The sequence below is a fragment of the Pteronotus mesoamericanus genome, unplaced genomic scaffold (genome assembly GCF_021234165.1).
Source record: "Pteronotus mesoamericanus isolate MK-2021 breed Mesoamerican mustached bat unplaced genomic scaffold, CSHL_Meso_final contig_169, whole genome shotgun sequence".
Lineage (NCBI taxonomy): Eukaryota > Metazoa > Chordata > Mammalia > Chiroptera > Mormoopidae > Pteronotus > Pteronotus mesoamericanus.
The window spans coordinates 2,050,151-2,073,181 of NW_026555068.1; the positions used below are offsets into that span (position 1 = coordinate 2,050,151).

Genomic DNA, 23,031 nt, shown 5'->3' on the forward strand with positions numbered 1-23,031 from the left:
GAACAGACAGGGATGAAGTTTCTGCGGATGGAGGAGGCCCCTCTGAGCAGAGCCCTGCGGTTAGTTGAAGTGAATGAGCGAACAGTATTAGTTATGCGACAATAAAATACACCAATTGTCCAGGAGACTTTTTGCAACCACTGTATGTGGAGGTTTAGGGTAGCAAATCCAGTGTGACCTCAATAATGCACTAGATTTGGGTCGGGACAGGAAAAATATTCTTCTAGGACAAACAATGTATTTTATAAGCATGGTCAGTTAGGCACGGACTCTCGGCAAGCTGAGAGTCTGGTGAGCTGCATGTGGACTCCCCCGGGGCACCCAGAGCTGGAATGGGCTCCCTGGAAAGGGAAATGGCTTTACTTCTCCTCTGTGGACAGGTGGTGAAGAGCTTCGCCCAGGCGCAGCAGCTCCTCCTTGTGCTCCAGCTCCTGGTACAGGCCCTTGGGAACAGCATCCAGGCCGTAGAGCAGTCCGAACAGGCAGCCTGCGATGGTCCCTGTGGCCCCACTCTCACCTGGAATGGAAACATGGGTCCTCAGAGATCCCAAGGACAGAGTGGGAAATGGTGCATCGCAGTGAACTTGACACTAACCAGGGCATCCTTGCCAAGGGCCTATCTTAGAGACTCTACTGGGCTGATGGCTCTACAGCAGGCAGTGCCAGCGCTTTCTCAGCCTCCTGCCCCTCCCTCGTGCCAAACCCCAGTTTTGCTCTGGGCCGCGCCATATGGGTCCTGGGCAGCTTTTGCTGTCCCCAATTAAGCAGACAGGTGTTTTCCCTTCTTCCCTCCACAAACACTCTGACAACTTACGATGTGTGCAGATGCCTTTGTCGTCCAAGGGGCTGGGTACTCAGGGAGACCACCTTCCATGGGGACAGTCTTCCTCAGAGTCCTCCCCTCCAGGCTCTCCAGGGTGGCCAGAGTCATGCCAGGCTCCCTTGCAAGCACCTCACGAAGATTCCTGTGCGCCCTCCCTCCCGCTCTCTGCTGAGGGAGCTGGGCTGTGCGCATGACCGCGCCCCTCTGAAGGTCCCCTTCTCACACGCTCACGGCCACCCGCTGCCCTTGGCTCCCATCGCTCTCTCCTGGGCTCACCCTCCCCAGTGGGTTCCCCCACGCTCTTGAAGAAGCCTTCCTGTTGGCCTGCAGGAAGCACTAACGTCTCAACCATCACAGCACTGGGAACAGCACTCTCCTCTGAAAATAGTCACTCTAATACTGGTGGAATCCATGCCCACCAGGAGGTAACATACACATGGCATCTTCTTTACACTCTTAGGAGAAAGCGGGCACTGGGAGGGAGGCAAGCCTCCCCAGCCCTGTAGCAAAGGGCACTGTTACCCAACAGCGCAGGGGTGAAGTCCCAGCACCACGTACTGAACGGCTTCAACAGCCCTGTGAGTGGGTTTTACCCTCTTCCTTCACAGAGAGACAGGCCTGGAACTGGATTCGAACCCAGGCCCACCTGGTTCTAAAGTGCAACCTCTCTGACTGCAGGGTCTGCAGAAGTGATGGACGAGGTAACTAGTGCTCTGCACGGCCAGCACCAGCGGAGTCTGCATGCTCGTCAACCAGCAGCCATGGGGAGAGGGGCCCTCCATCCCAGCGACCCTGAACACCACATTCTCTCTGAGCTCAGAGTCACAGGGCCACCCAGGGCCGTGCTGTAACCTGCCTGCAGCCTGGAATATCCACGTGCAAGAATACTGGGGCCAGCGCCCCACCTACAGAAGGACCCACTTTCTGGGGATCCCTCATGCCTGAAGCCTTGGACATCCCGACAGGGCGCTTTGGGATGAGAAGGGGTTGTAGGCCTCCTGGAAGTCCAGAGCCATTAAAGAAGGAAATCCCACCTCCGTGAAACATGGCCCGGCGGCAGAGCTCCGTCCAGTTGTTCCTGGCTCCAAGGAGAGCATCGTAGGCAATCATGGGAGCATCATGGCCCCTTCGGCCCCCTCGACCTTCTGAGCTCCATTTCTTGTAGGTCTGAGGAAAGAGCCATGGGTCAGAGGCATGGGCCAAACGCAGGACCGCGTCAGTTAGTGTTAGAGCACAAGCTCCCGTGTCCTTCCGGGGACTGTTCGCTCACTCGCTGGGCACTGAAGGAATACCACCTGTGTTCAGGCGCTGCCCGGGGCTGGGGTGGGCAGCGAGCGGGAAGGCTCACTCCACATGGCTCTTATATCCCAGCCCTTCGCAGGCAGGCATTCCTTAGACAAACAGGCACATGACAGCGTGTCAGGTACCCAGAAGGTCTACGAGAAGAAATAGAGCTGGCAAAAGGATTGAGAATTCTGTGACAGGGCTGTCATGACACCAGATCCAGGTGACATTCGGTCTGAGTAGGGCTGAGGGACAGTGAGGTCTCCCATGGTCCCTCCCACATGCAGCTGCTCCCTCAGCCCATCTTTACTGCTTGGGGCAGCCCCAGTAGACACAGGGCCTGGGAGGCAATCACAGTGCAGGTGCAGGGTGGCTTCCGGGTGTGGCCCCCCATTGGGAGTGGGACCCCGAAAGCTCCTGGTCCCCTGCTGCCCCAAGAAGGCTTACCTTGTCCCTCTCCTCTGCATCATAATGGTCAGGAAAGGCAGCTTTACTTTCAGTGTCTTCATTAAGTTTTCTCTCCTCCAAGTAGAACTGCCATTTTGCTTCAAAGTAAAACCAGTGCTCCTGGTACTCTAAATGTAGGGAACAGAGCAGGTGGATGGGATGGCCATCAGCTGGCGTGTGGGGCGGGGGGGACAGGGCACAGGGCCGAGGGGCTGGGCTTGAGGACACTGTGGGCAGTGAGCAGGCGGGCACAGCAGAGAGAGGGTGATGCCTTTCACCCAGCACTGAGACCGGAGGAGAGCCTGGTGCCTGGCCTTAGTGATTGCTCTAGAAATTAAAAAATGCTTTTATGTGTAGCTACACTGAAACAATAGCAAGGAAGAAGGAGATGGGGAGGAGGAGCAATTCAGAGAATTGCTTAGCTATAGTCTGAACCAAGATAGCAATTACAATATTTTTAAGTGCATTGTTAGGAAATTCTGAAGCTGTATTTTTATTAATTCAACACTGCCTGCAAGGTAGGAAGAGAGGACGTTTTACTATTCCTAATTACCAGCTGGGCATCCAGAGCTCAGAGGTATTGAAACAAATTTTCTGATGTCATTTAGTAGAGAGGACATTCGCTCAGAGACGACCTGGAGCAGCAGATACATATACTTGCTGGTGGAGGATAGGAGATGGCGCTCTGAGTCTTAGAGCACCCGGGAGGTCACGAGGGCTTCGTCGTTCCTCACCTCGGCGGGGCCCTTGGCTTTGTCTTCCTTGATAGCAAGCAGGACAACCGCTCCATTGGTCAGCCAGGATGCCAGCTGAGTAGGATGGTTAAGCAGCCAGGAAGGCCTGAGGGAACGAGCTGACTCAAGAAGAACCACAGGTTTTGATGCATCTGTTTGTGGTTGGGGAGCTGGGGAACTGAGTGTGACCAGAGAGGGGTTCGATGGTCCCTGGTTGCAGAGGGAAGCCCTTCTAACTACAGGGACAGCAGGAAGTGCAAGCAATGGGTCCTGGGATGACATTCTAGGTTTTTGAGGGAATCACAGTCCCTCTGAAAAAGTGGCATGACCTTTTTTTTTTTAAAAAAGATTTTGCTTATTTATTTTTAGAGAGAGGGAAAGGGAGGGAGACAGAGGGAGAGAAACATCAATCTGTTGTCTCTCAAATGCCTCTATCTGGGGCCCTGGCCCAAAACCCAGAAATCAAACTGGTAAAAATTTGTTTTGCAGGGTGACACCCAATCCACTGAGCCACACCAAGATAAGCAACTTATAAGATGCAGAGTTCAAAACACTGGTTATCAGGATGCTTGAAGAAATCATTGGGTACTGCAGCAGCATAAAAAAGACCCAGGCAGAAATCAATATTGCATCAAGTGAAATGAAGAAAAATCTACAAACACACACAAGTCAGTATCCCTGGGTCTCTCCAGCCCTGAGGACGTTGTCTGTGGTAGAGAGTCATCTAAATCTGAAAGACACAGGTAAATAAACTGTGTATGAAACTATGTACACAGTTACTCACATTATATTAATAAACATATCCCCAGAAGTCTAGTAGGATAATAACAAGGAAGAAAAAAAGCATTTAATCAGAAGAGCAAGAAGAAAAAAGAATGAAAAAACAAGAATAGAATAAGGAGCCTCTGGGATATATTCAAACATGCTAACATCTGAATCATAGGGGTGCCAGAAGGAGAAGAGAAAGAGCAAGAATTTGAAAACATTTAAAAACAAAATAATGAAAGGAAACTTCCCTAATTTGGTGAAGGAAATAGACAAGTCCAGGAAGCACAGAGTCCCAAAGAAGTTGGACGCAAAAAGGACCAGATCAAGACACATCATAATTAAAATGCCAAAGGTTAAAGATAAAGAGAGAATGTTAAAAGTAGCAAGAGGAAAGTAGAGCGTTACTTAAAAAGGAGTTCCCATAAGACTGTCAGCTGATTTCTTCAAAGAAACTCTGCAGGCAAAAAGGGGTTGGCAAGAAGTATTCAAAGTGATAGAAAGTGGACCTACAACGTAGATTACTCTGTCCAGCAAAGCTATCATTTAAAATGGAAGGGAAGATAAAGTGCTTCCCAGAGAAGGTATAGTTAAGGGAGTTCATCAACACCAAGCCATTAATATATGACATGTTAAAGAGAACCATATAAGAAAAAGATGATCAAAACTATGACCATTATAATGACAAAAATTCACAACTATCAACAACTGAATCTAAAAAACAAACTAAGCAAACAAACAGAAAAGGAATAGAATCATAGATATGGAGATCAGTTGGAGGGTTCTTAGCTGGCAGGGGGGAGAATGAGGGAAAATGCGCAGGGATTAAGAAGTACACATTGATAGGTACAAAATAGACAGCGGGCTATTAAGAACAGTATAGGAAATGGAGTAGCCAAAGAACTTGCATGCATGACCTGTGGACATGAACTAAGCCGGGGCACTGCTGGAAGGAGTGTGGGTACTGGGTGGAGGGGAGCAAAGGGAGGAAAATTGGGACAACTGTAATAGCATAATCAATAAAATATATTAAAAGATAAAAATGAAAAATAATAAAAATAAAACTAAAAACAGTTCTGCCATAGAGGTTTACAAAACTCTGGGTTAAACAAACTTAAAATTAAATAGAGAGAATAAAATCTCAAAATTATTTGACCAATGACTCTCCTCCCTGTCTTTTGTTCATGAAACATCTAACTTTTCATTCTTAGAAAACCCTGGGGAAAACCATTTTGATACTAGACTTCTGGGGATATGTTTATTAATATAATGTAACTGTGTACATAGTTTCATACACAGTTTATTTACCTGTGTCTTTCAGATTAAGGTGACCCTACCGGGTGAGGGAGATGACTAACTCAATGACCACAGACCAACGTCCTCAGGGCTGGAGAGAACCCAGGGATAACAATGACTTAAACCAAATGAAAATAGTGTGGTGCTGCCACTGGGGTTCTGTAATTAGGTTTATAGAGGGATGACTGGTTAGGGACACCTGAAGTTTGCTGTGAACATGGAGGTGTCTCATTTCTCACTAGAACAGGGACCTTGTGGAGAAGTGTTATCCAGCACTAGGTCCAGGCAGATATAAGTGCAAAAGTCTCCTTAAAAAGTTATTCTAGAAACTTTGCACAAGGCATTTTAGAATCTAGTACCTGCAGCTTGGAGGCTGACAGTAAAGTGATTTGTTGGTTTTGTGTTTCAAGACTTCAGCCTTAGGCTTTCTGAAAAACCAGCAACCCTGCTCCTACATTCAAATCCTTCAACTCCTTCTCCTCCAGGGCAAATTGGATAATTTATTGTATAATTCTCCTCCACAATTTAAGACCATCAAAGGCCGCATGAAGCCGCCTGCTTTCCTCGTGCAGCCCGTGTCCCTCTGTGGGTCCGCTGCCTGAGGAGAAAGCCCGGGGTTTCCTAGCCTTGCACCCGCTCTCCCTCGGGGATCCCATGGGGACAGGGGAGCAGGCCGAGAGGAGCTCAGACACCCCTCCATGGCCCAGCCGAAAGCACGCTGTGATTCCCTAGGGCCTTGGCTGGGTTGGTTGCTTTTGGCTGGGTTGACCTCCCTCATGGCCAAAAAGAGTGAATCATCTGATGACAAGTTTTGGGTCAAGTGGGACAGATAGAGCTTCCTGGGAGTTAGTGTCATCAGTGGCACAGACCTCTCTGTCTGGCCTTGGTGTGGGAGACTTGTCTCCTGGGTTAGGCACAGCTGTCCATTACGTCGCCACAGCAGTGTCTGCATCCCTTGCTGCTCTCTGAAAAACGGGTCACTTACAGACAATTTGGAAAATTAAATCTAAGTACAGTAAGCCCCTGCTTAACTCTTCAATAGGTTCTGTGACTTTAAGTGAAATGATGTATAAGGAAGCCAATTTTACCCCAGGCTAATTGATATAAAAAAGAGTTAAGTTCCCAACAGCATCTCATCAACGTTTTAACAAAATGACATTGAATGAAACACAAAGTTCAAGGGTCCACTCTTCCTGGCGCCACTGTGGATCTCTGTGCACACCCGGGGCCCTCCTAAGCAGGTATTACGCTCTGGCAAGGCAACACTTCAGCCCTTCTTTGTGGGGTCCTCCTGCTCACACAGATGCTATGGAGATGCTCTTGGTTTCACTGTGGGGCAAATGGCCTCTTTGGGATCGGGGACTGTCCAAATTTGCCCTGAGTGTGAATTGAGACCAAACTCTTTCTAGGTGCCAGTGCGAGCAAGTGTGATAGGAAAGGCTGTGAGGCTCACCTGCCATGTGCCGGATGGTCTTCTTACAATATTCTTCAGCCAGTGGGACCGTCTTCATCATGTCTCTCCCCCACTGCTCCAGCGGCTTCCCTTGTGTGGCATAAGATGCAAACAGGGCTGTGCATAGAGACCCGAGGAAGCCTGGAGGGCGATTAGGGGAGAGGGACAACAATGGCACTTGGGCCACACCCCTGCTCTGTGATGCTGGATGAGTGTTACAGATGTAGGACCATGGGCAATTGCTTCAGCATTTTGACCTTCTTTCCTCTCTGCCCAAAGAGGTACAATACCCATCTTGCAAGGGCTGTTGTGGGGACAGATGATTTTAACCACAGACAAGTGCTGGGCTGGCTGGCTTATAGTACCGGCCACACAAAGACAGTGCCCACCAGAGAAAGGGCGCTGCCATCTCACTGAGACACTCTTGGTGGCTCTTTGGTCACTCCTTAAGGCATCAGATATGGATCATTTCAAGGGTAGGCATCTAGTTCTCAAACCCAGGGTTCAATTACTGTCCTGACCACCTGCCATTGCTCTACCTCCTCATGGAGAGTTTCAGCTCCAGAGTCCAGGATAACGCATGCTGTAATCAAAATTATGACACTCACTATCAAAAGTGGTTCAAAAATTGAAGAGGAGAGTGGACTTAAAATGACTTAAAATGCACATTCTGGTGTTAATTCTCTACAATCAAACCCTTAAAACATTTTCAGTCATCATCCTAGAAATATATACATGCCTTAGCTATTAAACATGTAAAAGAACATTTCTTTGATAAGAGTGGGAAATATATTAGCCAAGCATTTAGAGTTTTAATTCTCAACCCAGATTCTTGTACTCATCAGATTATTTCCAAATGTTTTACATTTTCATGTTTGAAGGTTTTTTTTTAAATGTTTAATTTACCTCTAGTTGAACCAGTTAGTTAGCAGATGTCCAGCATTAATTCCTTTTCAACCATCCAAGATAGTGCCAGCTGGTTGAATTTGATGCCTCCCTGCGTATACTTTAAAGATCTAACACACTTATTTGTGGAAGTCACAGCTTAGGCGGTCACTGCCTTTGGTGAATTTATCAGCATATTTTGCCACATCCACTCATCAGGGTTACATTGCCCACTAGAGTTCACACCCACAGAAGAGTATTTGCCAGGAAGACAGAGGGTAGCCCCCAAAGGCGACCTTGAAGGATCAGAACAATCAGCAGAGAGCAGCTGGCAGCTTCTGGGCCTCTGGCTGGGTGGGGCTGGGGCACATCACCCATAGTGCCATGATTAAGATCAGGTCACAGGTATATGAGTTTCAGGTCATTCTTTTTTAAGCATTATGAGCTGACTGGCTTTCTCACAGTCAGGCTCTGGGGCTGCCCCACTTGCCCACCCTCTGTGTGGTGGACACATGGTGGGGGATCCCAGAATGCAGCTGGCCCCACTGTGCACACCGAGCGGTGAGCATGTGCTTAGAGGTTTTATTATTCTACTTACTTTATCCCCATACACAAAATAAGCGCCTCACTGTAATAATCCTTGTTGCAAGTGAGGCAATGGAAACACAGAGTCATTAAGTGACTCGGCCCAGCTCACGCAGCCAATGAAGGGTCTGTCTGGATCCAAGTATTGGCCTCAGGCACAGCTCCCAGGAGCAGAAGACCCTAGCCACTGGGTTGGCTTCTGTGTTGACAACACAACATAAATGCTAGCTCCCATGACTTCAACCCAGATCTCAGTTTTCTTTGGATAACTCATGCTTTTCCTACCCTCTCCAAAATCACCACACTTATTGCCAGTCCCGATTTTAGCTTGAAAACAGAATTTACGTAGAACTGAAGATTTAAAAACCCAAGCCTGCCAACAAATAGCAAACCAAACAGGGAATGTGATCACATAAGATTCCAGTCTCTGCCTGGCAGAGAATCACACAAGAGCATCTGTTCCAATGACAGTGTTACCTGTGGGGTGGTTGTGAGTCATCCTGCCACACTCGATGCTGACTTCAATAAGGGTCTCCAGCCGCTCGGGCTTCCAGTACCGCATGCCGATGCACATCGCTTTGGTGGCCGCTCCAAATCCTGAACCTGTGTGGAACACGAAATACCTGATTTTAGTCTTTTGCTCCAGTAACTCCACTTCTGGCAATCCTGCTTTTATGAATAATCCAAAAAAATGTATAAAAATTATGTAATAAAATGTTTATTATAGTGTCATTTAAATGAATGAAAAATGGGCAAACTGTCCATATGCTTAACAAAGAAATGAGATTAAATACATTGTAAAGCATCCATATATTGGAATGGTATTTAGCCCTTAAAAACAGAATTTTTGATAACATGAAGAAATGCTCATAATATGCTTCTACTGTGAAAAATGTAGAAGGCATAACTGTGCACACAGTATGCGTTCAATCATATGTATTTTCTCTTTTTAAAACAGCTTCACTGAGTTATAATTGAAATATAATCAACCTGCACATGTTTAAAGTATGCAAGTTGATAAGTTTTGACACATGATATATCCATGAAACCAGCACCTAAAAATAGTGAACATATCCATTACCCCTAAAAGTTTTCCCAGGCCTCTCCAGCAGTCTCCACTAACCACTGATCTGGCAGTATAAATTAGTTTGCCTTTTCTATAAATTTATATAAATGGAATCATTTTTTCCTGACTTCTTTTACTCAGCATAACTATTTTGAGATATGCTATTGTTGTGTATCAATAGCTGACTCTTTGTTTTTTGCTTTTTGCTGAATAGGACTCCAATATATGGATACACCACACCTGATTTATCCACTTACCTGCTGATGAACACTTGGCTTATTTCCAATTTGGAGCAGTTACAAATAAGATGTATGAACATTCATAACCAAATCTTTGTGTGGGCATATGCTTTCTGTTCTCTTGGGTAATTACCTCAGAGTGGAACCTCTAGTGTATACGGTGGAGGAAAGCTAAACTTTTTAAAAACTGACAAACAGGTTTCCAAAATAGATGTGCCATTCTACATCCCATCAGCAGCTCCTCCACATCCTTGACCACATTTGCTATGGTCAATCTTTTTAATTTCAGCCATTCTCTTAGGCATGTATGGTATCTCATCGCAGTTTTAATTTACGTTATTGTAATGACTAAGGATGTTGAGCATGTTTTCAGGCACTTACTTGTCATCCATATACCTTCTTTGGTGGAGTGTTCATTTAAATAGTTCTCCTGTTTTTGTATTAGATTGCTGGTTTTCTTCTTATTAAATTTTAATTGTTCTTTATACACTCTGGATTCAAATCCTTTATCAGATTTATGTTTTGCAAATATTTTCTCCCAATATGTGGCTTGCCTTTTCAGTTTTTTTTACCACAGTATTTTGGAGAGCAGAAGAATGAATTTAGGGAGCATTTGTCCTCTTCAGTTTCCTGGAAAAGTTGTGTATAGTTGGTATTTTTTTTTTTTAAGCTGTTTGGTAGAATTCCTCAGTGAGGCCACCTGGATCTGGAGCTTTCCTTGTAATTTATTTCATAGATAGAATGCTATTTAGGTGATCCAGTTACTCTTGAGTGCCTTTTGGTAGCTTGCATTTTTCAAGGAATCTGTCTATTTCATCTAAGTTGTTAAATTTTTTGCATAAAAATGTTAATATTCCTTTTTTCCTTTACTTTCTGTAGAACCTGTAGTGATGTCACTTCTTTATTGTTGATACTGATAATTTGTGTCTTTCTCTTTATTTCTGATCATCTGGCTAGAGGATTATACTTTTTTTTTTTTTAATCTTAAAGAACCAGCTTTTGGGTACTTCTGGCCAAGATGGAGGCATAGGTAAATATGCTTTGCTTCCTCACACAACCAATAGAAGGACAACAACCATTTTAAAAACAAAAAAACAACCAGAACTGCCATAAAATCAAACTGTATGTAAGTCCAGCAATCAAGGAGTTAAAGAAGAAACATTCATCTAGACTGGTAGGAGGGGCAGAGATGGGCAGATGGGGCAGAGAGGACTCGTGGCAAGGAGGCAGACTGGGTGGGCAAGGTGGCAGCTGGTGGTCCCACATTTGCATGCAGATAATCCTGGAGGAACAACTGGAGAGCGAGACAGACTGCACTACCCAGGATTCCAGTGTGGGGAAGTAAAGCCTCAAAACCTCTCGTTGTAAAGACCTGTGGGGGTTGCAGCAGTGGGAGAAATGACCAGTCTCACAGGAGAGTTTGTTGGAGAGATCCACAGGGTCCAAGAAGGCACACAAACCCATGCACCTGGGAATCAGCACCAGGATGACCCAATTTTCTTGTGGGTAGTGGGGGAAGTGACTGATAGTGGGGTGAGAGCAGGGCAAATGGCGTTGTTCCCTCTCTGACCCATTCCGCACATACAGTGCCACACTCAGCGCCACACTCAGCAACCTGGGTTGCCCCGCCCTGGTGAATACCTAAGGTTCTGCCCCTTCCAATGTAACAGGCGTGCTGAGACAAAGAAATATGGCCCAAATGAAAGAACAGATCAAAACTCCAGAAAAAGGACTAAGCAATGAGGAGATAGCCGACCTATCAAATGCAGAGTTCAAAACACTGGTAATCAGGATGCTCACAGAAATGATTAGTGTGGACACAAAATGGAAGAAGTGAAGGCCATGCAAAGTGAAATAAAGAAAAACATACAGGGAGCCAACAGTGAAGGGAAGGAAATCAGGACTCAAATCAATGAATTGGAACAGAAGAAAGAAATAAACATTCAACCAGAATAGAATGAAGAAACAAGAATTCAAAAAAAATTAGAAGAGGCTTAGGAACCTCTGGGATGAGTTTAAATGTTCCAACAGCTGAATCTTAGGGGTGCCAGAGGAGAAGAGGAAGAGCAAGAAATCAAAAACTTATTTGAAAAACTAATGAACGAAAATTTCCCCATTCTGGTGAGGGAAATAGACATGTAAGTCTGGGAAACTCAGAGAGTCCCAAAGAAGTTAGACCCAAGGAGGAATACACCAAGACACATGATAATTAAATTAAAGATTAAAGATAAGGAGAGAATCTTAAAAGCAGCAAGAGAAAAGGAGAGAGTTACCTACAAAGGATTCCCATAAGACTGTCAGTTGATTTCTCAAAAGAAACCTTGCAGGAAAGAAGGGGCTGGAAAGAAGTATTCAAAGTCATGAAAGGCAAGGACCTGCATTCAAGGTTATTCTATCCAGCAAAACTATCATTTAGAATGGAAAGGCAGATAAAGTGCTTTCTAGATAAGGTCAAGTTAAAGGAGTTCATCATCACCAAGCCCTTATTATACGAAGTGTTCAAGGGATTCATGTAAGAAAAAGAAGATCAAAACTATGACCATTAAAATGACAACAAACTCACAACTATCAACAACTGCACCTAAAAAACAAAAACTAACTAAGCAAACAACTAGTACAGGAATAGAATCACAGAAATGGAGATCACATGGAGGTTTATCAGCAGGGATGGGGAGGAGAATGAGTGAAAAGGTACAGGGGATAAGGAGCATAATTGGTAAGTACAAAATAGACAGAGGGAAATTAAGAATAGTATAGGAAATGGAGAAGCCAAAGAACTTATAAATACAACCCATGGACATGAACTAAGGGGCTAGGGAGTGCTGGTTGGGGGGAAAAGAAAAAAGAAAAAGAAATAAATAAAATTGCCAGCTTTTTGGTATTATTACTAAAAAAGTCCCAGCTTTTGGTTTTTTGAGTTTCTCTATTGTTTTTCTATGTTTTCTTTTTGTTGTTGTTTTTCTGTTTTCTATGTCATTGATTTTCACCCTAATCTTCATTATTTCCTTTCTTCTGTTTTCTTTGGGTTTATGCCATTCTTCTTTTTCTAGTTTCTTAAGGTGAAAATGGAAGTCATTGGTTTGGAACCTTAATATTAAAATCTCTGCCTGTAATTGTGGGTTTGTCTGTTTCTCCATAAAACTCTATCAGCTTTTGCTTTGTATTATTTTGACAGTTTATTATTAGATACATAGATATTTAGGTGTGTTATGTCTTCCTGATGAACAGATGTATTTGTTATGATGAAATTGCCTTCATTTTCCCTCCAAAATTTACTTTATTAATAGAGTCACTCCAGCTTTCCTTTGGTTAATGTTACGTGGTATATCTTTTTCCATGTAACCTCTTTGTGTCTTTATATTTAAAGTGAAGTTCTTAAAAGTATCATGTAGTTGGGACATGCTTCTTTATCCCCTCCAAGTCTTTGTCTTTTATTTGGAATCTTTAGACCATTTACATTTGATGTCATTAGTGATTTGGTTGGGTTTAAGCCTATCATTTTCTTTTTTATTTTCTCTTTGTTCTGATATTCGTAGCCTTTCTCTCTTTTCTGTATTTTTTGTATTGAACATTATTATCAAGCAAGACACTCAGCTACAAATCTCAGCAAAGATTCCCACTGTGTGGAGGATGACATACACCCTAACAGACCACAACAAGGGTCTTACTGACCTCCTCCCACTGTGCCTTGTACAGGTTCAGAGTCACCAAGGATGACTCTGGACACATGGGTTGGAACAAAACTTCCCTCACAGAAAGGAGAAGACACAGCAAGGTCTTGTTGATAGTATGCTCTGGTCTTCGAGGGCTGGTGGGCCCCTCCTGCAGTGAAGGCCGGGCGGTGGACTGCATGTCCCTCCTACTGCAGGTGAAGACCTTCTTCTCTCCCCATGGGGCAGATGTGTGCCATAGGACGCTCACATTTGAGCAGCATGGGAGGTTCACTGAGAACCCAGAACAGGGAAGGCTTCTCTCATTCAGGAGAGGGCTCTGGGGCCGAGTGATAGCTCTACACCTGGTCTCCACAGAGGGAGATGTTCCAGCTCAGGGGCACTGACTGGGCGAGGCGAGGGATGGGCCCAGCTCTCACAATGGCTGCTTCCCCAGCAAATGTTAAAATGATTCCATTTCAAGTCTTTTGTTGGCTTACGAGTTATAACTATGTTGCTATTTTAATGGTTGCTTTGGGTTTGTAGTATAGATTGTTAACCTAGCACAGTCTGTCTTCATGTGAGTTTTGTACCGCTTCACAGCTCATTTAAGCACCTTACAATTGCACACCTCCGTCATTCCCCTCCCAGCTTTTGTGCTGCTGTGTCATACATTTGCTTATATGTCATCTATAAATTTTGTAGTACCTTGTCATGATTTGTTAAAACCAATTTTCTTTTAAAGACATTTCAATAACAAGTCAAATAGTCTCAAGTAGTTACCATTTCCATCTGTCTCCATGCCTTTGGGTAGGTCCCTATTTCCATTCGCTGTTTTCCCCTTCTGCCCGAGACAGCCTCTGAACTTCCATTGGCGTTCCTGGTGGCGTGACTCTGCTGGTGATGAATTCTTCAGTTGTTGTTCACCTGAAAAAGGCTACTAGGCCTCGGTTCTGAAAGATTTTTTCTGGGTGTAGGATTCTAGGTTGAAGTTCTTTCTTTCCTCACTGGAATAACGTTGCTTGCTATGTACACTTTATGTTGCTTCTGACAAGAAATCTGCTATTGTCCTCACCTTGACTGTCTATATCGGATGTGAGTTTTAGTTTTGGGTGATTTGACTGCTATATGCCTTGGTATAGTTTTCTTCTTCTTCTTCTTCTTCTTTTTTTTTTTTTTTTTGCTTGGAATTTATTGGGTTTCTTGGATCTGGAAGCTAATAGTTTTCATCATATTTGGAAATATTTGGCTCCTATTTCTTGAAATCTTTTTCTTTCTTTTTTCCCCTTCTCTCTGTTAAGGACTACAATTACAGGTATACTAGGTTGCGTTAAGTTGTCCCATGGCTCACTAGTGTTCTTTTCATTTCTTTTTATTCTTTTTTCTCTGTGTGTTCCATTTTGGATAGTTTTTTTGCTGTGCCTTCAAACACACTAATCTTTCCTTCTGAAATATCTGAACTGTTCATCTCAGCCAATGTATTTTTAAACTCAGACATCATAGTGTTTCTCTCTAGAAATGTAATGTGGGTCTTTTTTATACCTCCATGTCTCTACCTAACTTTCTGAAATTTAGAATACATACTATTTGTTAAAATTTTATTGTTATTCTACTACAGTTGCCCAAATTTCCCCCCACTGCTCACTCCTGTCCCTCACCACACTCCACCCCCACCCTGTCGTCCATGTCCACGGGTAATCCATACATGTTCCTTTTCTGGGCCCTTCCCCGTCCTTCCCCTTTTTCCCTCTCCCTCTTAGAATACATACTATTTCTTTTTTTTGCAGTGTGGTGGGGTGGTGGGTGGTGGTGGAGAATACATACTATTTTCTATCCTTGTCTAATAATTCTAATCATGGTCAGGTTTCATCAATTTTGATTTATTGACTTTTCTTTTTATTATTGACTTTGTTTGATAGGATGTCATCCTTCAGTATAAACCCAGAGGGGGCGGGTCCAGAACCCAAGAGCCGAGACCCTGGAGGCAGAGGCTGGTTATCTAAATACATCACCCATACACTCATGAAATTATTGTGGAGACCAGCATGTATGCCGGTGGTGTATGTTTTCCTTGATATTTTGGCAAAAACTTTTTTACAAACTTAAAGGGAATGCAGAGGAAAATATTTCTTAAAATACACCAGGAATCAGTAACAAACTGCCGGGGAAACTGACATCCTCTCAGTAGACTCCCGAGCTGCGAGCTGGCTCTCCAGGCAGCACAGGGCCCTACAAATCCAGGCAAATCCCTCTCAGCTCATGCACATCTGCGAGGCGGCCCGTCAGTGGAAGACAAGTGGGTTAATGCCCTGTGGTGGTTCCCTAGCATGCAGCTTTAGAGGGAAAAGCAAGCCTTCCCTCACCTTTCTCGTTGAAAGGTGTGTGCCAGGCGAGGAGATAGTTATCCGGCTTCAGCTGTGAGCAGCCTTCAATGGTAGCTGGGTCTGCTCGATGTTCTGGAAGCTTCTCGAGGACTTCCACGTAGCGCTTCACCATCTCCCGGTACAGGTCATCCAGGCACCAGTAGTCTAGGGAAGTAAGGGGAAGCAGGGTCAGTGGGAGCAGCAGGGGCGTCTGCCTCCTAAACACCAACACAGCAGTGGCGAGAGACATGAAAGCAAGCATTACGTTTCCAAGTCAGTGAGAGAGGAGGAAGATTTTAGTGATCCATCTCACACTGCCTGGGCTACCTAGAGAAATGTAACATGCGGCCAAATGATTTGCTTCAGATTGCACCTAAATATCACGCGTTGTAGTTTGTCATTGTGCTCCCTATTCTAGTTACATACAAGAACCTAGGAAAAAACGCACAATGGTCATATGCTGCTAGCTCCTCTGTCTGTGTGAGGACAAACTGGGCTGAAATCTGCCTGTTCCTTGGGCTTTTAAGGACCCACATCTAAGGCACGGGAAGCCAAGTCTCTCCCACCTGCTATTCCCTTCTCACACCGATGAAGCCGCCAATGCTTTCCAGGCTTTGTCCCAAAGCAAACTGCATTCCCCACTCTGTGAAGGTGTTCTGGGCACAAGCGTGGCCTCAAGTCCCTTGAAGATCACAGGGCATGGAGGACAGAGGGGCCAATGCACACAGGCCGCCTGCTGTCTGCCCGGTCCTACGCCTTGGATGATCTCATGAAATCCTCTCACGACATTGTCAGGCTCATATTTGTCATACTGTTATTTTTCCAGGTAAAGTGCAGTGAGGTTATATGATTCACCTAAGGCCAGAGCTGGTAGATGGATTTTGATTGCAGAGCCTGAGTATTTTTGCAACTGAACTGACCCACAGCATGGTCGGTAGAGGCCACCCACCCTCCAAAATTGGCATCCAAGGTGCTTGGTCACATGCAGGGAGAGTGGGTGTGGGATGGTGGAGGGGCTGCGGTGCTGGACAGGGCAGGAGGGCACGGCCGACACAGCTTACAGCCCCCGACAACTCCTCCGGGCTAAACACTGCATTGCAGGCATTTGGGCTGACATTAGGAGCCAGCTACTGGCCCTCCTCTCTTTGGTGGTGCATTTCCCGTCTTTGGGGAGGTGTGGGGGAGGGGGTGAGAGACCACCTGTTGGCCACCCTGGGCTCAGAGCAGGCCGTGGAGCACTGTTGGCATCGAAACCCACCTACCTTCCCATGGCCTGACCACAGCCTTAGTTACGCGACCTCAGAGCTGGGGTCCCCACACAGAGGGGCGAGAAAGAGCAGAAATGAACTTGGCACCCCTCCCTGCTCCGGGATGAAAGGCTCAGTCCTGGCAGTGGTTACAGCAGGTGCCACCCTCACATCCTAGAGTTGTGAACCTTTGGAGAAGGGACCTAGTGAAAGGGTGGCTCTAAGTCCTTTTGTCCCGTTATTTGCTCGCGTAACAGCAAGGGGAGTCCCGCAGGGCCCAGCCCACAGCTCCTACCTGGACACACTCTGCATTGCCCCAGTTCCAAGGGCGACAGAGAGGATGTGGCAAGACTTTGGTTGGGGAGGAATTAGTTCTTCTGGTCACATGAAGGGGTGTCCCATGGGTGACCCTGCTGGAATACGATTAACCTCAGCTAGGAGGTGTGAGCCACTGGGATCTCTCCAGGCCCTGTCATCAGCAATATCCGTTACAAACAGCCTTTCGTGACTCAATCCAAGGTTAATAAGCCTGGCCCTTCCAGAGTCTCCAAAAATAATTCCTTTTATTCTGGAATCATATCTCTTTATAAAGAAAAAATACTCCTTAAAAACAAAATGGCAACTATAAGCCTTGTACTGGTTTCAGTTTAGAATTTAAAGAAGAAAGAGATTTTTCAAAGCTGCAGAGCCTTGGGGTCTCTCACTTGAATTTCTCTACATTGTGTAACATGGTTAATTTCTTCGCCGACTTACCAACCCAGGCTTCTAAATACCAATCAGCTTACAAATCACCTGTAAGTCTCCCAACGAATCTCATGATGAAGAAAAGTCACAATACCAATATCGAGCTACTTTGTGAGAAAATTGTCCACTTTCCAAAATATTGTTAACAGGGAGACATTGATGGAGAAAGAGAAATAAAGAGCTGAGTCAGGACGGGCCTCGTCTGCTCGTACTTGGACCAGGCCCCTCGTTCTCCTGCACGTCCTAGACACACGGGTGGCATTCGCAGCTGTCCCTGGTGGGCTAAAGCTCCCTCTCCTTCATTCCTTTGTCACAGCAACAGCAACAGGGCTACTTTGTTTGGTCACGACAGTTGGAGCTGCTGGCCCTCAGATGCAAAAGGCATTGTAGAAAGACCAACATTCACTATTTTGCCATGAGCTACCTGCCCCTAATAACTTACGCTGTCCCAGGTAATCTTCACACAGCCCTATGATGGAGGAATTATCCCAAAGCGAGGCTCAGAGAGGGAAAGTGGTTTTCTGGTGAGCAGTGGTAGAGAACCAAGAATGTCACGCTCTGGAGCCCCTAAAGGGAAGCCCGCCGTCTCTGGGTGGAGGGCACAGGACCGCACATACAAGGGAGCCTTTGGTAAATGCTTGTCGAGTGAGCTCTTTGCTCATAAGCTGTGTACACTGGATTACTCACCTACCTTGTGGGGCATTAGCTACTTTCTATATCTAGTCAACATCTGCTTTCATTTAACACTGCCCTTTTCAGAGACACACCCAAAAGTAGGACGTCACACAGGCTGCACCTGACCTTGCTCATCACGCTCACTCTATAGCAGGACGGTGGTTCACCAGACCACACGGCTACATGGTTCATTGGCTTAAGGCACTTGTTAGCGAAACTTGCTTAAGTATGCCAAGATGTAGTTCCACTTTGTCTTGTTGAAAAACCACTATTCATAGGATCCTTGAAATATTTTCATGTCCAGTGACCTCAGGTGGTGGGGACAGCGTGTAAGAACATGGGCATTGAGGACAGTTTGTTTGTGTCCCAATCCCTAATCTGACACTCACTCAGCTGTGTAGTGTTGGGAAAGTTATTTACCATATCTGTGTATCGGTTCCCTTATGTGTAAAACTAGTACCGCAGTCAACATTTGGGGTGATGTGAAGATTAGATGACGGTAACGTGAAGTTAGAACAATGCCTGGCATGTGATCGGTGCCACATCAGAGTTAGCTCAGAGGCCCCTTCTTCAGACTACAATTTGTTACTTAAAGAAAAAAAAAATGGATTGTTTGAAAACTAAACGTAAATTAAATTTTAACTTAGATTTTTATGAATTGAAAAAAATATGCTTGCTTGAGTTTTTGGAGGAGTACATTTTAAAGCACCAAGCTTCTTCTTCTTCTTCTTCTTCTTCTTTTTAATTTATTGATTTGAGAGAGAGAGAGGGGAAAATGAGCAACATCAATTTGTTGTTCCACTTATTTATGCATTCACTGGCTGATTCTTGTATGTGTCCTGACCAGGGATCAAAGCCACAACCTTGCCTCATGGGGACGACACTCTAACTGAGCTACAGGGCAAGGCGGCAGGCTTCTTGAGTTCCCTCTCATGACCCACAGGCCAGAGGGTGCTGCCAGGTGTAGCAATTACATGCTTCCCACAGCTGGTGGTTGTGGTCACGTAGAAGCAACACATCTTCCTCCTTAAAAACAATGCCCCCCAAATTCACAATCCTCTTAAATGCGTACATTTCATGTTGAGGGTAGATTGGGTTCTATTTCTCCCCAGAGGACTTGACTCCATCTAACCTCAGAGAGCACATTACGGTCAGGAGTGCCCCACCGTGTGCTGGGGTAACCACACAGGACAGAGACATGGTGTGGATTCTGCCATTCTCAAAAACTTGCTGAGGTGCTAAGTAGAGGAGGGCAAACACAGAGAGGATGTGTGGACTGTGACTGGGTGCATCAATCAGACGGAAGTAAGGGAAGGAAAGGTTAAGCGTAACGACCAGCTGCGCACCGCTAAAACAAGCCATGGTTTTGTTTTGAAAGCCATGCTCCCCAGCAGGATTCTGGGGCACGGGGTGCGGGGGATGGGGGCAGGGTAGGCATTACTGCTTTGGGCTGCTGGAATGCTATTTAGTGCTGTGGAACACAAAACCCAGGAGAATCTTCCTGAAAGCATCAGACAGGAAATATTTGGATGTCGAAGCTGTGTAGACTCAGGAAGACACTTCACCATTTTCAACACACTGTTTCAACTTTATCTTATCTATGGTGCTTTAGCTCTGTCCCTAGCTATTTAGGAACAGGTCACAAAGTAGATGACATTCTTGGACAATGACCACAGAACTAAACTGAGCGTGCTCATAGGAGACACTTGGAATAGCGAGGTAAGCTCACAAGTAGGATTTCATTGATTTAAGAGTCACTCTCTGATTTTAATTTTTCAGTGACACACTATTAACACAGATTTTTAAAAAGCAAATAACTTGTACAAAAATTGTGCTACATATTTATAAATCTGTTTCTCTGAAGTCTATGTAAAAACTTGTTGATCCGAAAATCAACTTGCTATTTAAAGACTATTTCAAGAAACTTTGTTTCCCTATTCCCCAACTAAACTATTTTATAGCATTTTCTTAGGACATATTCAGGTATAAGCAACTATCCAAGCTAAATCACATTTTGGTAGCTAGCGTTTTAACCTTAATTCATTGGAATTTAGAAGTAATTCCCAAACAATATTATCTTGATTTGTCCAAATTTTAAAACTGGCTTACTACTTTATGTTCTTTTGAAATAAATTCAGACGAAGGCTTACTACCTGCAGTGAAAAATTGAGCCCTAACCCAAACAGCCCCAAAGTGAGAGACTTAATTGAATTTAAATCTAGAGGCAGACGGCTCAGCTTAGTGAACATATTACAGGCAAGTGAAAAGTCACTGTTTAAGAAACTGACTCTACACATAAGTAGAGTAAAATAATATTGTCATCCAGAAAGACTACATGAGAAACATGATCTGTGGCATGTCTGATTTGCTGAGGGACACTGGTGTATATTAAATTGCGACTTTTAGCATTGGCATTTGGTGACACCATGGCTGAAAGGCCGCATGACCCTCAAAACTCCAGTGCTTACGGCAAGAACTCAGGGTTCACCTGACAGCCCAAGGGGCGCAGCGGCCAAGCCTTACCTGTGGTGAGAGCCCCAGCCGTCGTCATGTGCATGATGGTGTTGTCACTCACAGGCCATTTCTCCGGGGAGAGTACGAGGTGGTCCAGCCCCCCGAGCTTTTGCAGCTCCTCCTGGATCTTCGTGCCTGAAGCACTGTTCTCCTTGCGGGCATTTCTGTAACCCAGAGCATCTCCAATGCTCCCTAGCAACATCGCAGCCTGAAACTTCTCCATTGCAAAGGTGGCTCTTCAGCCCTCACAGCCGCTGAGCACGCCTCGCCTTTGTTGCTTCACGGCAGTGGCAGCTTTCAGTCCACCCCGCTGACCTCTGTTCTGGTCATTGTGTCGCTGTTAAGAGCCTCCTCAAATGGCCAGGCACTACTTTTCGGTCTGCAGGTGGCACCAATGAGAAAAACTTTCTGGACCCCGCAGCTCACACCGCCTTCTGAAGAGCCGCGTGGAAGTGTCAGCTTCCTTCAGCCTCTGAACAGACACTAGATCTTCAACAGGGGAGCCTGCAGGCTTTTGCAGAACATCTGGGCAGCATCCAGAACAACCCCAGACGCTCTCTCACAAAGCGACAACTTTTAAGCAGTGAATCTTTTCACAGTATTCTTGAAGAAATGTGCACATTTCTAAAGCTTTAAGGTGTAATTTAAACACCATGAAATTCACGAGCGTTCAGTGCATAGTCTGATGAGTTTGTGTGAAGGTGCCCTGCTGTGCAACTTTTGCCATAGACCTGCTTTAGAACACTTCTGTCACCTCAGAGTCCCTGTGCCCATCTGCTCCCTGATCCCCTCTTTGCAGTCCCGGGTAACTACTCATCTGCTTTCTGTCCCTACGCGTCTGCATTTCCTAAGATTTTAAATAAATGGAATTATGCATTATGTGGCCTTTGATGCATGGCTTCTTTTATTTAGCATAATGTGGAGATTCATCCATCATAGTTTTATTTTTTGGAAGCTTTTTTTTTGGACTATAAAGATGTGTTTATGATAGAAAACTGAGGAAATGCAAAGTGTAAAGTAACAGAACACATCCAGCTCTAGTGTAAAAGATTATGAAGTGTTCTCACAGTGTAGTGTTCAACGAAAGGCTGTCCAAATAACCAGACTTCAGACTGCAAAGTGTGTGAGCAGAGCACGAAGCCTCGCAGTGGAGCCCTGATGGAGCCATCCACTTCCTGCGTTTAAACACCCCGTTGATGCACAATGAGAACTTTCAAAGACATGGGAAGAGGTGGAATGTGTAAACCAGGGATCTCGATGTGAAACAAGGAGTTACGGAAGCAGTCCATCTCACTGTCCCCCGGACCTGGAGAGTGACAGTGTCCCCATGCTTCCCCCTTGTTCCCCAGGACCTGGCCACACATCACGCAGAAGTGGGAGAGCATCACACCTGGGTTTAAGAAATGCATCTAACAAAAATAGAATTTTTTTTCAATAATAACATGATGCTAAGATGAATGTAAATGAACATAGAGTATTATAACAGCTCTTGTTAAAAATGGGGTTCTGGAATGTTATTCTGGCCAGCATGGTTCTGGGAGGTTTTGAAGCAAAAAGTCCTTCCAAATCAATACAGATGGTTCTGGATTGCTGGCTATGTGGGTTCCTTATCCAACAGGACAAGACAGACAACAGCAGCCCCATATTCAGACAACCCTACCGCAGGTAGAACAGCATCATTTGGCAGAAATATTTATTGTTGGGGGCAGAGGTACAGTCGAGGGCTAGTTTCACTTGCTAATTCTGAGACAGTAGAAACCTTTAGTGAAGATGCTAGAGGCAATTCCATACTATCTGCTCTATGTCAGCAAATAGGAAGAGGTGAGATGTGTTCACTAATTTGTTCATTTATCATTTACTCAGCCCCGTCTGTGTGCTACCAACTGTGAATATAGCAACTAACAGAAAAAATCTCCCCTGCCTCCATGGAGCCTGAAGTCTGAGACATGTACATAGTATTATGCTTAAACTTCTACTAAGTTAAAGTGACACAGTAAAATGTATTGTTACCAGTTAAAAAGCAGTAACATCTATTCCAGAAATTCTTGGCAGGCACTCTATGAAGGCACAAGTAACATAGATTTATTAAACCTATAATGTTTGGTTAATTTGTATATTTTCAATATATTTATATCTTGCATTTTATTCTCGTTATATAATCCCTATCAAGGACTAATGAGCTATGTAATTTTTCATATAAAACCAACCACATTTAGCACACTATGTGACACCTAAAAAGAAAAATAAATGACTGAAGTTGT

The 23,031-nt window shown here is 44.9% G+C and overlaps 1 protein-coding gene across 1 annotated transcript; it reads right to left on the reverse strand.

The window, feature by feature from the left end:
- Positions 1–358: 358 nt before the first annotated feature.
- Positions 359–21,161, reverse strand: LOC129064759 (inactive ADP-ribosyltransferase ARH2). Its single transcript, XM_054565888.1, has 7 exons — positions 20,780–21,161; positions 15,591–15,755; positions 8,750–8,875; positions 6,803–6,943; positions 2,555–2,682; positions 1,858–1,990; positions 359–517 (listed from the first exon to the last, which is right to left on the reverse strand). The coding sequence occupies exons 1-7, from the start codon at positions 20,991–20,993 to the stop codon at positions 360–362; spliced, it is 1,065 nt and encodes a 354-aa protein (XP_054421863.1). The 5' UTR covers positions 20,994–21,161; the 3' UTR covers position 359.
- Between the last annotated feature and the right edge of the window lie 1,870 nt (positions 21,162–23,031).

Excerpts from the sequence above, each read along its gene's own strand:
- LOC129064759 (XM_054565888.1), bottom strand. The coding sequence starts at position 20,993 with ATGGAGAAGTTTCAGGCTGCGATGTTGCTAGGGAGCATTGGAGATGCT. Across the intron at positions 15,756-20,779 it reads GGCTGGGGCTCTCACCACAG|ACTACTGGTGCCTGGATGAC; the intron begins GTAAGGCTTGGC and ends TTACTTCCCTAG. Across the intron at positions 2,683-6,802 it reads GACCATCCGGCACATGGCAG|AGTACCAGGAGCACTGGTTT; the intron begins GTGAGCCTCACA and ends CCCTACATTTAG.